This window comes from Mytilus californianus, unplaced genomic scaffold, assembly GCF_021869535.1.
Source record: "Mytilus californianus isolate M0D057914Y unplaced genomic scaffold, xbMytCali1.0.p SCAF_12, whole genome shotgun sequence".
Classification (NCBI taxonomy): Eukaryota; Metazoa; Mollusca; class Bivalvia; order Mytilida; family Mytilidae; genus Mytilus; species Mytilus californianus.
The window spans coordinates 5,656,030-5,675,276 of record NW_026262604.1 but is presented as its reverse complement, the minus strand read 5'-3'; the positions used below and the strand labels follow the sequence as shown (position 1 = coordinate 5,675,276).

The 19,247-nt window shown below is 32.8% G+C and overlaps 1 protein-coding gene across 1 annotated transcript; it reads left to right on the top strand.

Moving 5' to 3' along the window:
* Positions 1–2,851: 2,851 nt before the first annotated feature.
* Positions 2,852–15,142, top strand: LOC127721246 (heat shock 70 kDa protein 12A-like). Its single transcript, XM_052227923.1, has 4 exons — positions 2,852–3,662; positions 4,606–4,824; positions 5,357–5,492; positions 12,568–15,142. The coding sequence occupies exons 1-4, from the start codon at positions 3,363–3,365 to the stop codon at positions 13,617–13,619; spliced, it is 1,707 nt and encodes a 568-aa protein (XP_052083883.1). The 5' UTR covers positions 2,852–3,362; the 3' UTR covers positions 13,620–15,142.
* The last annotated feature ends 4,105 nt before the right edge of the window (positions 15,143–19,247 follow it).

The window sequence follows — 19,247 nt, the reverse complement described above, 5'->3', positions numbered from 1 at the left end:
AATAACGGCAATTAGAGTGACACCATAAATATAAGTTTGTTAAAATTATTAATCAATAGATCAAATTATGTCTCCCATATTTGCTAAAGAGAAAGACACCGTTTGCATTTAATGCAAGAATGCAGCTGCTGACATCCTCAATACTCTTCAACTTTGTACTTTATTTGGCCTTTTATTATTTTTAAATCAAATGTCCCTGGTGAGTCTTTTGTAGAAGAAATCGAGAAGAAAAGCGCGTCTTGCGTACAAAATTATAGGGCTGGTATCTTTGTTGATTTTTTATTTATCCAAGGCTTTGCCCAAAAATATTTTGCTACAAATGAATTACAAAACCTTTGATGTGAATGAAAAGACCTTTTTCTAAAATCTAATTGGACTTGATCTTCCCCCCTGCCTTATTTTGTTCATTGTTTATTATTCAACTATAGATATTTGTTTGATAATTTATATGTTTGTTTGTTGTGAGTTCGAATCCGGCACGGTGCAGGTGTACTCGACTTTAATCTTAATTGACTAGGATTGTCAGTTTTCCTACCGAAGGTCGGTGGTTCTCTCCGGGCACTCCGGCTTCATCCACCAATAAAACTGACCGCCACGAAATAGCACAATAGTGTTGAAAGTGGTGTTAAACATCAATCAATCAATCAATATGTGTTTATAAGACATGTACATATTACGTTGTTATACTCAGAATATGTTTTGATTAATCGATTGACGAAGTGATCGACCTAACCATGCTAACTTTATTCTTATGTTTACATAATTATGTCAATCGTCCACAAAAGTAGAATGTATTTATAATAGGATATCCGACAGATAAGATAGTTGTGTATAAGAGGGAAAACACACTTATAATAATTAAATTCCGTAACGTCTGTTAAGTGCATATTATTTGTACGAATAATATGTACCAATGTACGAATGTAGTTGTGAATAGATATTAATACCATTTCCATACAAATAATTTCTTTTTTGCTTTAAAATAATCAAATATAGGTGTAGTTATTGATTTAGTTTTTTTCCATAAATATCTTTTTTTTAGTGAACATGTCTATTTATAGCTAAATAACATCTGACATGCGCAATGCCAATCTACTTCTTTCTAATTATTTCATACTAGGTAAGACACTCTTATTTGTTCAATGCAAATATCAAATTGAATGAATTTGTCGCGTAATTTTGTCCTTTGAATGACATAAATCCGTATACATTATCAACTGTTTCTTTAATATAGTATCACAAGTTTCAAATGATTTTGCCCGCCCGTAGAGTGTCTACTGAAACAGTGAATTCCTAGTCCTATAACATATGACCTCGGTTGATATTTCTTGGTTCTATTGATCTTCTGATAATTCATTTATTTTACTATTTTTATGCTTTTATTGCTTTCAGTTTGCATTCCAGAAATTAAAATTGAAAAATTTAAAGATATAAGTATGAAGACGTTGAAAATGGAAAGAGAATGTGAAACCATACGTCATGTCAATTAATTTGGCAAGATGATAACATAATCAGATTTTCAAAAGATTTCTTTACCGCCTCGGTGGTATCGTGCTCGCCTCGTCTGAAAACGAAAGTCGAAAGTAGGCTACAAATGCTTCACAAAGATGTAGCACATTTTTTTTTCCTTTAAAATTTTCAAATAAGTGTGTCAAATCTTTAAATCATGTCATGTACATTCTACTTTTTCTTTCATTTTCAGTTTATCGTTAATTTTCAGAAAATACAGGTAAACTAACCACACCTATTAATAATTTACCTCTAAACTATGACCGATAAATGAAGATACATAGTTATATATAATATATATATATACACCTTATGTTTGCGGTATACCATCTTTTCCGCAAGTTTATTGTTTTCTGTTTGGTATTAAATTAATAATTAAGATCAATTTTGTTACATCTGGGTTCCGTTTATTTGGCAATCGCCATGACAGTCAGCAGGGTTTAAGAACATCTGGTGTTCGACCTGCTAGTCAAATGCGTTTTGTTAAAATATACTTTTTCACTTTTTTGGTCTTTTGGAAAATGTTGTTTGTGCTGTATTTAGACCCCTCTACCAAGAAATTTGTTTTGCATGCACACGTATAAAAATTGCGGTTTTTATCCAACGCAATCATAGGTTTGAACGTTGTTTTCAATTTAGACTTGTTTATATATAATATATATATATATATATATATATATATAAAACATTATAATACTCAAGGCATGTAATTTAGACCTTTTAAATTTATCAGTTGTGAATTGCAAACGACTTACCTGTGCTCATTTTATGCATACGACAATCTTTTGTACACATGGTAAAGAAGAATTTCATAACAAAAATATAAAATGTGAAAAATAAAACTTGGATATTTAGTGATATGATGGTCTGGATGGAGTTTACAAAATAGAATTAAGTGAAGAGTAGAGAAAAATGAGTCCAAAGCATAAAGAATACAGAAATATGGGGTGCAAAAGTATAAAGGATAACTGAGAGAATTGAAAGAATAAGGTAATATAATACTGAATATTGAAATGTGAACGATGTACAGAATCATATAATTGCTGAAAAAATCAATAGTAAAACCATTTTCATGTTAGGTTTACAGATTAAGCGTTATTTCTAAAGATAAAGAAACATATCATGAAATTGTATAACAATAACAACAACAGGTAAGAATACAGAAGTTAGGAATATCCCATCCAGACCCTCTGATACCATTAATGTTATTAATAAGCAGCCAAAGTTTTCGATCAACAATTAATGAATGAAGTATTTTTGTCGATTATACGTTACGGATTCATAAAAGATATAAAAAAAAACGTACACAGGGGACTTAGTTAACTAAACTAAGTCCCCTGTGTACGTTTTTTTATATCTATTAAGTTAAAAATTGACTGCTGCTTTTTGGCAATTTTATTGGCATGTAAAAGTGTGGACCGAAGCACATTTGCACTTCATACTTAAAATGAGCGCACGAACATCGTTTTTTACACCCTATAACATTACAAAAAAAGAAGCTTTCAATTCTTTTAATTACATTTATATGCTACAACCATCACAAGTTATATCAAGCTTTTGCTTTGTGTTCCTTTACATTGACGTGACGTTATCTAGGGAAGCACGTGTAGTCAGGAATGCTGCATTTTATTAAGTGAAAAAAAATTGTTTTGGAACGCTTCGCGATTTTTGGCATCCAATCAAAAGTACGTATTCTTATGAAACATATAAGTAATGTCAATATATACATCCATATGTTAAATAATTTCCTTAACATAATTATCACCAAAAACTCGTTTCATATGACTTTAAACTCTTTTCTGCACTGCAACACATTTTGTTTTTAAAGATTTTGAAGTCACATTTGATAAACGATGACTGTTTATGTGGCCGCAATAGACTTTGGGACAACGTATTCAGGATATGCATTTTCAGTTAGTGCACCAGAAACTGAGCTGAAGGATGTAGAAATCTTATCTAATCAGATTTGGAATTCTGGGACGGCGGAAGTTGCATCCCTAAAGACCCCCACGTGTCTGCTGCTCTCTAAAGACCGAAAAGTATCAGTTTTTGGGTATGAAGCAGAAGAACAGTATGTAGACATTGTATTGGATGGAGATACAGAAGATTACTACTTCTTTCATAGATTTAAGATGAATCTTCACAATAACAAGGTAAATACAAGTGTTATGGAAATACAAGATATATTCTATGTTTATGATTTCTTTGACTCGGGACTATGATACTTAGTACAATAGTCCCAGGCTTGACAAAGATTTTTTTTATGTTGAAATATGTGACCTCCTTTTCTGATCTTTTAGCTGTTTTTATATTCGCTAGTTTTATCAACAATGCTACAGTTAAAGCTGGGTACCAAATACCACTTCAAGATATACCTATTGCCCATGGCCATTTCGGCTGTACTCACGAAAACTATAATGAACAGATACTTACAATTGATCTTATGAGAATTTGAATATTCTGTTATAGTTCCTGCCATCGATCTGAAGTTCTTAAATTACTACAATGCATCCTTCGAAGATCAGCATGAAGAAGTCGACTGCTGATTCGGCCTTATTGACGTATTTCGTTATTGATAAAAAAAATGCTCTATAATGGAAATAAAACTTTATAAGTTGTGTGCATCAGAAGCATTTTTCTAGATTAAGCTTCAGCATGCACGCTCAAACCTTAACATCTTAAGGCCAAGGATGTATAAAAATGAAGCAATATTAGGAGCTTTAAATGAAAAGGAACTAGCTAGAATGTTCAAATTCTCCTAAGGTCAATTTTTTTATAGCATTGTATCAGTTTTATGGAAACATATCAGATGAGCGAAAAGGCTAAGCCATGGATATGAAGTTCTTAAATTACTACAGTGCATCAAGATAAATCTTTATAATTGAGATGAAATTTAGTAAAAGTGTTGATCCATTTATGATATCTATATATCATTGTATGAATTGGATTAATCAAGTATTTCTATTTCTATTTCAATACCTTCTTAACAAAAATTCATTCAATATTTTATGAAAATATTCATCAAATTCCAAATACTTTTTTCTCCCTTTCTGCTTTTGTTTTGACAAATTAATGATTTTAAGAATAATTTTGCAGAATATTACTATGACTATGGATCTTGAAGACGTAAGAGGACAACCACTACCTGCTATAGACGTATTTTCGTTATCAATTAAAGCCTTAAAAGACCATCTTAACAGTACCGTTGAAATAAAGAATATAGTACTTGACGATGAGAAAACGAAGTGGGTACTTACTGTTCCTGCCATTTGGACAGACACCGCTAAACAGTTTATGAGAAACAGTGCTGAAACGGTAAAGCGCTCATTTATTTTGAAATATGAATTATCAATCAAAATTGTATTAATGAAATTTCAGCTTTTTATCGATATATAGTTTCTTGGGGGGAAATGCGGTTAAATTTGATGAGTGCTGCCACTCAATTCTTATTTGATAAAAATACAACAAACGGGCAGAAAATATAAGCTACTGTTATTGTAAGATAACGTATCATTGAGGTGTTTTTTCCGGAATTTGCCGTTCGACGTCGAAATGCCATGCGATAACGTTACGGAAAGGAATGCGATAATAACCGGAAGCAGTTGATATTTTTTTCATAGCATCCCGCTAAGCACCGTTAAGGAAAATATGGAATACTAGAAAATTGAATGCTATTATCATACTGTCAAAATTATAAGTTATTTGCTCTAAGTATATGATAACAAACGATATCCAATTCTCACGCGTTATGAAACCTATAAATGGCTTATTTACTGGAAAACTTTATTACATTATTTTAGTAAAATACACAGCTGAATTAAAAAGGACGCATATTTTCTTTTGTTAGGCTGGAATATCACGAGATATGCTAACCATAGCCCTTGAACCAGAAGCGGCTTCGATATATTGTCAAACCTTCCCGTCACCTGGTTGCAGAGAAATAGCTGAAATTGGATCAAAATATATGGTCGTGGATCTTGGTGGTATGAATTATAGTCATTTCGTACCCTAACCATTTCGTACACCCTATTTCGTACCCTGGCAAAAACCATTTCGTACCCTGACCATTTAGTACCTTGACCATTTCGTACCTCAAGGAATATTTACATGTATACCATTTCGTACCTCATGGAATATTTATATGTATACCATTTCGTACCTCATGGGAGATTTGTATGTATGCCATTTCGTACCTCATGGAAGATTTGTATGTATACCATTTCGTACCTCATGGAAGATTTGTATGTATACCATTTCGTACCTCATGGAAGGTTTGTATGTATGCCATTTCGTACCTCGTGGAAGATTTAGATGCGTTTTATTTCTTGGTTAAAACTGTCTCATTGACCTTTTACTGTAAGGCGGTAGAGGTCACGAGAAATGTCTAAAATATAAAATTAAAGCACTTATGAGACATATTTATATAGGAATAAAGTCAATAAACGAAATTCTTTGAAATCTGTAAAACTTTGAATTTAAAATATTTATTTCAAATATTAGCTGGCGGTTTAGTAACAGTTCACTTTTCTGCCTATCACATTGATTTTGTTACTTCAGTATACACTAGAAAACATGCAATACACACGAAAAAAAGATGTTTACCAAACGTTTTTAAAATTAAGAAGGTCAGATATATGGATACAAAATAAATGAAGATGTAATTTCTCAAATTGAAAAAGCCAAAGCAAGTTCTTTGATTGCTCACAAAAGGTGCAAATTCTTATGCAAACATTTTTATTCGTGGTTTCCTTTTGGGTGAATATCAGCTTGTGTCCCTTTTCACTGCATTTCCCGACGAAATCAACTGGTAATAACTATAGTTATATATATAACCTCATATTTTTAAAGTTGAACAATTAATTAAGGATTGGCAACCATACAATTTCTTAATTCAAATTAAGTACAAAATATCTGAATATCTAACTAATGTCATATTCAGATATTTTGTACTTAATATTGAATTAAGTTATGGTATGGTTGCCAATAAGACAACCCTCAACCAGAGCCAAAATTTACGTAGAAGTGGGCATCTATATATAATAGGGCGCAAGACAATTAGCGAAAAATTTTGAACTGCTAGGGGACATTTTAGTTCAGGAATAATCCGTTCACCTGTATTTTCGATAGCCCATTTAGCGCAAACTTACCTGGTTGAATAATACTCATCATACTAAAACCACGAACAGTAATTTATGCTGGCTTAATGTTTAAGTTGTTTGCATTTACAGTTTGGTTAATCATGGAAATAACGTTTTACATTTTTCTGGATACTATCATCAAATTGAAAACAACAACATTTATCAAAATAAGAAGTGTAGATGAATGTGCACCGCAATCTAGACATAATAAAGTAAAGGAACACTTCCTACTTCAATTTTATGAACAATATTGCACAGGTGGTATATCAAGAGCTTCTTACGTACGTTCTCTATGATATAAATTTCATACTAGAACGGACTTGTAACATTTGAGTTATAACCTTTTAGACTTTTGGTGTTGTATTGTAATTGACATACTTTTTTTTTATATTGTGCTTTATTGATTCTATTGAAATTTATTATTCATAATTTCGGTCGCTAAAATAGGCATTGCTCATTTAACTTTACGCTAAAATGTTTTAAACATCTTGCGCTAAAATGGGTTATACTTTGGCGCTAAAACATCCGAATTTATCGCTAAAATGTCCTGTCAATGCACTAAAATGTCCTCCGCCGCTATAATAGGTCACCATACGACCTTTAAAAATGAGCAAAACCAACACCGCACAGAAAGCTATAAAAATCAGGGTTGCCAAATTAGTACCTGTGCTGGGCAATACTCCTAAAAATGGGTAATACTGGGCAATATGTTTTTTGAGCTTATGTTTACACAAAATAGTAAAGATTGTTTTAGTTTACTTTTTTTTTTATTACTAGGTGTCTTTTGGCTATTCCTACATTTTGTATTTTACTATTCTGGCTATTCCTACATTGGAGATTAAGGGAAGAATAATAGATGTTGTTATTGCAAAATATGTTGTTTTAGTCATTAGTGTCTAATTAGGTCACAGGTAAATTTACTTGTGGAAATTAGATAACAATAATTATTTATATGAAATTTATGTTAAACATTGATGGTTTTTTTGTTTTTTTGTTTTTAAACATGTATCAAGTGTTATGATAAAGTGTTTGTAATATGGAATTTCTTGAAAAGAAAATTACTTGAAAGAAAAGATAGTAAAAGCATTTAGTAGTATGGAAAATAAAATTATTTCAAAGAAAAAATGGTAAAAGCATTTAAAAGTCTGAACAAATAATATTTAAAAGGAAAGGTAGTTAAAGCATTTAATAGTAACCAACACTTTCAACTTTAGCTTCGAAAAAATAATTAATTTCATTATTTGAATAAATTATGATTTTTAAAATGAATATATTATCAAAACTACTGTTAAAAGTACTTAATTATTATAGATAAGTGCATTAATTGCCCTAATAGATTAAGCCAAGCCAAGTAACTTTGAGCTCTGATTAGCTTTGAACACTTTTAAAAGAGGTACTCAGTGTCTTAACTGAACACTACAAACTATGCCAAACAAATAAGCATTATTATAAATAGCAAGATTTTCCTGTGGGGCAACTTCAATTTAATTCCATTCTTTATTATCCAAATGTTTTACAACATATAGGTACATGTATAATTAATATATATTAAATAGAGATTACAAAAATATGCGATCATGACAAAACATAAGTTACATTCGTATTTAAGAATTATACAATAGTTGCAGCTGATAAAAATAAAAATAAACACAAACAAGCGACACAATATGTAATTTATTATAAAACTCACAACCCAAGTTAAAAAACAAAAGAAACATCAGGTACTTTTTTCTTAATTAAAATTAGGTACATAAAGGGCGCGATTTCAAACAGGAAAGCCGTCGTCTAAAAAAACAAATCTTATTCACTAGTAGAAGTTAAATTCCTAAATAACAATAAATATTTTCTTCTTTTTTTAAAAGTTATTAAAATAAGTTTTAATATTATAGGGCAATCTAGCGCATTACCACAAAGCAAGTGTATTCGCCATCAAAGTATTAATTTGTATTTGTAATGAACCTTATTTTTTAAAGGTAATTAATATTGTTGAAAATATAATGAACTAATTCCAAAAAAGTAGTTACCAGGGAGCAATTACCAGTTGGTAAGACGTAAAAAAAAAATAACCGTAACTATGTGTGTTCATTCTCAGTTAATCATGGCTAATCCACAGTTAGATATCGGATTTACAACAAATAGATTAAACAAACAGAGCTTAGTACACAATTCCTACCAATTCCAGACGTGGAGACAGATGTTATTGGAAATGCTCTCCCCGTAACTGCCCTGTCACTATCAACACACACAACAACATTCCAACCAAAGTGAATGCTAACCCCAATCACCACTCAGACAGAATGCAACTCAGAGTAGACGATGTACTAGAACGTATGAAATCCCGTTGTAAAGTTGAACTCACTGCTCCGTGACTGGGAATGGAATGATGTAACACCAACTAGTTGAACACATACCAACCCTCTACTCATGCTAAGACCAGCTTACAACGAGAGACACAAGGCATTACCTGCACTACTAACATCAGTAGCAGATATCACAGTAGATGGTGAATGGGCTGAAACTTCTACTGGACAACCTTTTCTACCTGCAGATGATAACACAAATGGTCGAGTGCTTGTATTCAGTACCCAAGAGAACCTCATACATCTAGTAGCAGCCACCATCTACTGTGATGGAACATTCTAAGTTTGTCCAACACTGTTTTACCAGCTATACACGTTCCCTGCTAAAGTTGATGGTACTATGTTTCCACTAGTTTATAGTCTCCTACCTGGTAAAGATCAGCAGATATACACAAGCCTACTCACTATTCTTCAAGATCTATGTAACCAATTCAACATAATACTACAACCAGCCTCGATGTTCCTCGACTACGAAATAGCCATCAGAAACGCTGCCACTTCAATCTTCCCAGGAATCAACATTGAAGGGTGTTTTTTTTCACGACACTCAGTGTATCTTGAGAAATGCCCAGAGGCATGGTTTGCAAACTGCATACAGTGAAAAAGGCTACATTCACCAACTCGTTCGAAGAGCTGCAGTTCTGTCACTTTTACAAGCCAATACAGTCGAAGATGTTTGGTTTAACGCACTGGAGGACATCGATGCTGCAGATACTGATACAACAACTCTTAACTTAACAGACTATGCAACACGCTACTGGGAAGAAAACAATCAAAGCCTATGGAATCACTACGAAACAGAAGGTCATAGAACACCAAATCATTTAGAAGGTTGGCATAGTAAACTGAAGAAGCTAGTCAAGGCACCTCACCCAAACATCTTCAGCATGATCAAGTTGTTGAGAGAAGAAAAAGCTTGCCATGCTCTCACACTTATTTATCCAATACCGAGCCGGTGGGAAATGTATTCCAAGAAAGAGAAAATACAGGGAAATAGATGACAGACTTCAAACACTGAAAAAAAGGTTACAGAATGATGACCTTACGCCAGTTCATTATGGCGATGCTGCTTCTTTTTTCCTATACATTGATTAAGACTTTGTATTCTCCTGTGTGTTCAATTTAGTGTAATGTATTACTGTGTTAGTGCTCTGTTTTAATGTCTATTTAGTGTACTTTTCGGTGCTTTGTTTCAATGAATATGTTTATTAATGTTTTCACCTGTGCCTATAAATTCATGTTGAGCTTTTGAATATTATATACACAAAATGTGCTACGAAATTATTAAAGAAATAATTGTAATATAAACTATTCTTCTTCTTTTACCTGGATTTACCTTGGTTCATTAGTTTAGTGTTGTAACAACATAATCCTACATAATCCCATTGTTTTCATAAAAATTCTGAGAACTCCAACATAAAATTTTACTATTTTACCTATAAAATTCAAAATGTAGGCCAATAGCCAAAATAAGCCGTATTACTAGTAAAGCTAAATATATACATTTAATGCAGATATCCATTGAGAGTCATTTATATAGGATTAAAAATTCCATTTCAACCTTTTCTCCAATAATTTTATGTAGACAGAATACAAGTTTTGTTTCAGTAATCCAATCTTTTAAAAAAATGTATTTCATTGCAGTGTTTAAGTGAAGTGTAAATTTTAATTGTGATACATATAGCTAAATAAACACCCTAAGGGGACATTTTATGGACTCTTATAGAAATGAAAAGGCTGATTATTGTCATATAAAGAAATCTCTGTTATAATGTGACTAATTAGTGATGTAAATTTCTCTAATGTTTGTGCTATTTTCACACTTCTTGATCGGTGTGAGAAAAGTATTTCTCCTCACTAGTGAAATATCTGTTCTCGGCAAATGATTGGTCCTATTGTGACGTCATGAAAAAAGGCGACCATGTCTGATGGACGTCACATATAAAGAACACAACGTTCTGCAGATCTTTAAAAAGTAACTATAAAAATCATTAGAAAAACAGATTCCAACACTATAACTCGTGTATTATGATATTTCTCCACTCAACAGTTGAATCTTAATCATTTAAAAAGGTCGGCAAGCTTCGCGTTTTATTTTATTAAAATTTAACTGTCTCGAGTGGAGAAATGTCGTAACACTTGTTGCAGTGGTGGAATCTATATATACTGCTTAGTAAACATTTTTACTAATGAACGAAATTTGTTAAAAATTATTTTCCTTACGCATAATTGTAAATTCTTTATAGTTATATATCTTAAAAATATCAAATAGAATACTTTAGCTTTATGTTAACCGTTTGACAAATTTAAACTGAATGTTGAATTAATAGATTTTTAGGAGGATTATTGAGGAAAGCTTTTTACATTTGTCTAATGTGTCTTCATGTACACTTCTCTTAGAGATGCTGGAACTTTCTCAGATTTTTACACTTTATAATAAGATTCTTAAATAAGTGAAATTATAAATTAAAATAATATGTTTTATTTTTTTAAATATATTTAATGTTTTGCATTTGTAATTAATCACTAAAACCTCTTTAAATTTCAGGCCAGTATTTCATATAATCGAGTATTGCCCAGTTTTACCCGGTAAACCCCATATTTTTTACTGTGCTGGGCATTACACGTGGTACTCGGGTGTTTGCCAACCCTGATAAAATGCCCCGACAAATGAAAAATGTAAAACTAGTCAAACGAAAAACTAACGGCTGGATTTATGTTAAAAAAAACAATGAACGAAAAACAAATATGATATACAGTTACAAACGACAATCACTTAATAACAGGCTCCTGACTTGAAATATACACATACTTAAGCCTTTTGAAAGGTTTAAAAAAAAAAGGAGGCGAAAGATACCAAAGAGACATTCAAACTCATAAGTCGAAAATAACTGACAACGCAATGCCTAAAAAGAAAAGGACAAACAGACAAACAATAGTACACAAACCAACATGGAAACCAAAGACTGAGCAACACAAGCCCCGACTTAAGCTAGGGTGATCTCCGGTGCTCCGGAATGGTAAGCAGATCCTGCTTCTAATGTGGAACCCGACGTGTTGCTCATGTTAGTACCAATCCGGTGATATGTCTTATTCGATAGGTCACATCCGGTACAAAGGGACGATATTATAGTTACGAATTGGAACATATCCGTCGTTATCAGTTAAATTAGCGAAACTTAGCCTTAATGTCCAAACAACAGAAAAACAAAAGAATATAACGACAAATATACACAATAAAAATATGACTTACATGAGAGAAGATTTAATTTTAAGAACCACAACTGTAATATCTAGCAAAAGCATTCAGGTCTTTTGGCAGTTCAGTATATTTATTCCATAGATTAAAAATAGTATTTGTCAGAAATCAAAATTATTCATCTGAGTGTCTAAAAATAATTATATAAAAAATCATTTAAACATTTTTCTGTACATATGTATCACAAATTGTTAAATCTAATGTGGTAGCTATATATTGTTTAAAAATGACTCTTTATACTTTATATTCTTTATACTACTGACCCACGTGTATAGCATACTTGTTACGTATCATTTTCTAGGTGGCACAATAGATGTAACAGTGCATGAAAAAATTCCGAACGGCACATTGAAAGAAGTGACAAAAGCCTCCGGGAATGGTTGTGGCGGGACCTCGGTTGATGATGCATTTATCCAACTTTTCGTTCGCATATTCGGAAGACCACTTCTCAACAGTCTGAAATCAGAGAGTCCAGAATCTTACTTGTATCTGCTTAGAAGTATAGAGAACGTTAAACGAACATTTCAACCAACCCAAACCAGAAAAGTAAACTTAACAATTCCATATGCAACTCTTGACGATCTCTGCCAGTCAAATTTGGGTGAAAATATTAAAAATGTCGTCAGTTCATCTTCATTGGCATGTAACATTGAAATATGTAAAGACAAAATGCGAATTGGGCCATTATTCGTTAAATCGCTTTTCAAGACAACGTGTGATAATGTTATAACTCTTATACAGTCTGTTCTACAACAGGGTACCGTTGTCAACGTTTCAAGCATTCTGCTTGTTGGTGGTTTTGCAGAATGTAAGATGGTACAAAATGCCCTGAAAACTGCTTTTCCAGGCATTAACATTATTTTGCAAGAGGATTCCGGTCTTATCGTTCTGAAAGGTGCAGTTTTATTTGGTTATAAATCCGACTTCATATCATCGCGAATAGCACGATATACTTATGGTATAAAGGCTGAGATGCCTTTTGATGAAAATATTCATGACGTAAAAAGAATGTATATTTCAGAAGAAAAGACATGTTGCATCGCTATATTTGATCCATTCATGGAAATCAACACATCTATTCCATTAGGACATACAATTAAAAAAGAGTATTCAACAGACAGTAAGAACGGCTGCGTTCTTTCAGTGTACAGGACGGACAAAGAGAATGTTATGTATACAGACACAGATGAATGTACATTACTTGGGGTGTTAGACATTTGTATTTCAAACGAAGAAGGGCAAAGCAGGGATCTAGAAGCTGTATTTAACTTTGGAGACACAGAATTTTCAGTGACTGTGATAGATCTTAAATCGAAATCTGAAACTATGGAATATTTCGAAATTCAACGTTAGACTGATATTAGATAATATGTTTCGCCTTCAAAAAATGACAACTCATGTCATGCACTTTAATAATCTGTTTTATAGCCATTTTTCATCAAACATCAACCTGTTTCTGTATTGTTATGAGTTACAATTTATGACTAAAATCAGCAAAGATCCATCGAAACAACATCTGATTCAAAAATTTAATAACACTTTTAGATATTTAGATGATATATTGGCTCTCAATAATGACGACTTCAGTGTGTACACTAAAGAGATTTATCCTGCCGAACTGACTTTGAATAAAGCTAATACTAACAATGAGCACTGCCCTTTCCAGGATCTTGATATCTATATCTTTAACGGGAAGCTTAATACCAAAATTTATGATAAAAGAGATGATTTTTCATTTCCTATTGTTAATTATTCATTTTTAGATGGTGACGTTCCCTTGTCACCATCTTATGGTGTTTATATATCTCAACTTGTTCGATTCGCTCGTGTATGTAACAACGTATTTGATTTCAACGAAAGAAATCTCTGTATTACTGAAAAATTATCACACCAGGGTTTTCGATATCACAAGCTAGTCAAATATTTACTAAATTTTATCATCGGTACAAGGACATCATTCGTAAATATAAATCAACATGCAGACATCTTATACATTCAGGTATTTCACATCCAATATTTTATGGTAATATTCTTTACAAAGCACAAAAACGTCGGCATTCACCTCAAAAGCTAACCAAACCTTTAAACAGACTTATTCGGAAGGGTTATAGTTACGATACTGTTGTCAGGTCATTAAGGATTGCATATTTTGGTATTAATATTGATTCATTCATAGGGTCTTTGCATCGGCAATAAACACATTTATTCTAAAACCAGTTGTTGGCATGATACGGGTTATGTTCTTCTCATATATTTTATGATGGTATGATGCTAAACCCTTAACGGGAGGAATTGTAACTGATTTTCATATGATGAAGACATAATCTTTCAATCAGTTTAATTGAGGTCTGGAGCTGGCATGTCAGTAACTGCTAGTAGTCCTTTGTTAATTTATGTATCATTGTCATTTTGCTTAGTTTCTTCTGTTACCTATTCTGACATCGGACTCGGACTTCTTTTAAATTGAGTTTTACTGTGCGTATTGCTAATTGTTGCTTTATTCTACATTGGCTAGAGGTATAGGGGGAGGGTTGAGATCTCAACAAACATGTTTTACCCCGCCGCATTTTTTTGCGCCTGTCCCAAGTCAGGAGCCTCTGACCTTTGTTAGTCTTGTATGTTTTTTTAATATTAGTTCCTTTATATGTTTTTGGAGTTTAGTGTGAACCAGTACACAATTTTATTTAGGGGCCAGCTGCGGACCACCTCCGGGTGCGGGATTTTCTCGCTGCGTTGAAGACCCATTGGTGGCCTTCGGCTGTTATCTGCTCTTTGGTCGGGTTGTTGTCTCTTTGACATATTCCCCATTTCCATTCTCAATTTTAGTATTGACATTTATAGTCAAATAATTGTACAGTCTTACGATGATGACGATGATGAACGAATATGAATGTTCAGTGACAAGTATTAAAGAATATACTATGATATATATACTATTTTTTTCTGCCTGTGAAACATAAAATCAACAAAATAAAACACAGCAGGACTTACCACATTAATCACCAAGACCTGACTCTTCTGCACCTTGGCGCACATATATTATGAAAAATGATTGATATTTTAGTCAAGGAGAGTATGATTTGTTGTAATAACTACGAGTACTGTATGTCCTTTGCCTTTTTATTAGTTGTGTGAATCGTGACAATATAATTAGTCAAGCCATAATTTCAAACATTCATTTACATTTTTCTTAAATGTTGCATTGTTTCACCACTGTCCTAGGTATGAAGCCTGTAATTCAGTGTTAGTCGATGGTTGATGCCTGCTGTATTTGTTTTTCGTTTATTGCTCTGTCATAAATCAGGCCGTTGGTTTTTTCCATCAGATCATCAGAAGAAACAAGAGGGCACACGCTGAAATGTTTCGCGTGCTTTACTGACCATTGATTTTATGTTGAAAGTCTAAAAGGTAAAGGTTTTACTACAACTATCACATAAACTTGCCATTTTTAAAGATCCATGACAATGAGTTAAAGGTAAAATACTCCCTGTCAGACAGACATGTACACCTAACAATTATTCCAATTTCCATAATTGCTTATAGTAAATCGATAAACTGACCAAAACAAAAAAATGTCACATTGACAAATGAACCGTGAAAATTATGTCAAGGTCAGATTATACCTACAAGATAGACATGTGCACCTTACAATCATACCAAAACCAAATATAGTTGATTTACTGCTCATAGTTCATTAAAAACAGATCAAATACAAAAACTGAACATTGACCAGTGAACCATGAAAATGAGGTCAAGCTCCGATGATTCCTGCTAGACAGACATGTACACCTTACAATCGTTCCATATACCAAATATAGTTGACCTATTGCTTGAAGTACTTGAAAAACAGATCAAACCACAAAACCCTTACATTGGCCAACGAACCATGAAAATGAGGTCAAGGTCAGATAAAACCTGCCAGACTGACATTTTACCCTTGCAATCATTTAATTCATCCACAACATATAGTTGACCTACTGCTTATAATATCCGAGAAACGAACCTAATCACGTAACGTTTACCTTGATCAATGATCCGTGAAATGAAGTCGTGGTCAGATGAACCCTGTCCGACGGACATGTAGACGTTGCAAGGAACCCATATACCAAATACAGTTATTCTATTGCTCATGATAAGTGAGAAACTTGCATGACAAAAACACTGTTTTATCAAGCAGTTGTTGAACCATGAAAATGAGGACAGTGGACATATGACAACCGGAAACTTCATCATATGTCTGCATTTCGTCTCTCCAACTAAGATATACAGCCTGTTTTCTTTCTATTAATATCACATGACTTCTAAAATCATATTATACTAAATTTACTTCTCCAATTTTACATGTTCAATCCTTACTAATATCCACGGCATCGTAACTGCACAAGCATGATGGTCTGGATGGGGTTTACAGAATAGAGAATAATGGCCTCCCAAAAAAATGAATAGAGAGCAAAAAATTAAAGAAAAGAGAATAATAAGGTGCAGAAGTATAAAGAATAACTGTGAAAAATAAAAGAAACGGGTAATGAAATACTGATTACAGAAATGAAGAATGCAAAGAATAAAGAAATCATATCATTACAGAACAAAAATATTGTAAAATCAGTTAAATGAGTATTTTACAGAATAAGCATTATTTTTTACAGATATAGAAAATGCCCTAAAACATAAAAAAAGACAGAATTTATCCACCACCCCCTAATTCAGAGCCTCGTAGTCACGCTTATTCTAGTTCATTATGCAGGCAGGCAGTCATGTGTCAAGCTGTCTTGTCTGATATTGGTCATATTTAGTTCAAAGTTTTACCACACTTTTGGAAAACCTTGAGAGAAAACCATGATATTTTGATATAGTCATGATCTGATGAGATGTTACCAAATAGAAGACAGACCTATGTACCATATACTGTATATTTATATTATAAATGGTTTATTTATTTATGTCGAATAAAATAAACATCTCTAAACTTGACGAATTACTTTATTCCGTCCAAGAACTCGGTAACATATGAATGCACAAATAGTTTGTATAAAAATCAACATTGCTGAATTATTTACTTACGGTAATTACAAGTTTCTATATTTGGTGTTCCGCGGCACCAGTCGGTTAATTCTCAGTTTCGGAATCTAATGCATTCTGGGTAATCTTTTCAAAAGTTTACACCAACACGTCCTAAACAATGGAAATTCAACTAATGACGTGACTTTATTTTAATTTTGAGATACGAACAATAAAATTATTCATAGTCCGTTAGATTTTGAAACGGCCAGACAATAAAAATGACAGGACTTCCCTTTGAACCCCCTTTCACATATGTATGTTCATATTCCGCCAAAAGTAGTGATTCAATGGGAGAAATTTCAGTTGAACGGTCACAACATTTCTTTACACTGTTTTAAATGGCCTTTATTGGTTGACTTAGGGTGTTTGGTTGCTGTCTCATTAACGGTAACTTATTATTCCATCGAAGCAAGTGAAGTTGTGTCTAGTTTTACCCAAATGATCAGATACCTTCCATGGAGACATGTGTGACCCCATTAATGGCCATTGATTTTTAGCATTTGATAAGAATGAACAGCGCGTTAGATTGTGCTCTCGACAGTTACCATGTAAAGTTTATACATTTTTTTTCTATTTTTTTTTTTTTATTAACCGATATATGACTTATCAAATTTGATTCATCGTAGCCCGGGCACACATTAAAACCATCCGCTCTTGGGCTGGGTGGAGTGGGCACAGGTTGGAAAAAGGGTGAACAAACCGTTTATATTGTTCCCCCAGTGTTCTTTTCATAGGTCAAATGTCATTCCTGGTCTTTAAGAAATGAAGAAAAAAACTTTAAAATGAGTTTAACTTCTGTATATGCTATTAACATTGAATCGGTAAACATTGAGAGTCCGAATGTTAAAAACTATAATAAGTTCGTTAGTTTTCTCAGTTGAATTGTTTCATATTTTTCATGTCGGGGTCTTTTAAAGCCGACTATACAGTATGGGTTTTTCTCATTGTTGAGGTCCTTACGGTTGCCTATAATTGCTTGCATCCACTTCATTTGAACTTCGGTGAATAGTTGTCTCATCGGCAACCATACCGCATCTCCTTATTCTTATACTAGTACATGTATATCGCATTGCCAAGATATGTAAATATAAGAATTGGATGGGTCTTTTTTTACAATTTATACAGAAATATGATCGTCACTCACTTCCGTTTCGAAACCGATAAGGTGGTCTCGTGGTAGCGCGTTCGCCTCGAGTTCGGGAGGCCAAAGACTTTGAAATTGGTATTATTTGTTTCTTCGCTAAGCACGCGGCAAAAAGGAGTAAGAGCAAATTAAGACTGGTCGGCTAGTAGTAAGAATAATGTTTCCAGGTAAGGTGACATGTCTTCCTGTGGACTTTTACCTAAAATTACGAAGTAGCATGTTAAAAATCCAGCTCCGCGTGTCGGTCTAGAACAAAACACAGTGAATTTTCATATTACAGTAGCATGTTCTCGTCCTGAATATGCATATTAATTTGCCACTTGACGTTAAGCAGCCATACATCATTAACACTTCCATTTCGTATAAATTGTTGAAAAAAAACTCACTCAATTCTTTATCATGTTTATCTTAAACAATGCATATTAGGTCATTTCTTATATAAACTGTAATCAGTTAAAGGATATCGATTTTTTTTTATAATTGTCTTTAAATTTGTATTTTTCTGTAAAGAGTTTATTAATATGACACCCCAATGAAGGAACTGTAAGCTGTTTTCTGTGTTTATTTAACAGGGACTTACGGATCTTTTACCTTTTTTCTAGCCACAATTTTTCAAATTTGAGATATTTCAATCTTAACTGTATTGACATGTTTCATCAATTTTGCAGGTTTTTATTTTAGGTTTTTAAATTGTGTTTAAAAATAAATCGAGGAAAAAATTTAGCTACACATACTTATTTATTAAATATCAATATTCTATTTGTGTTTCTTTATTT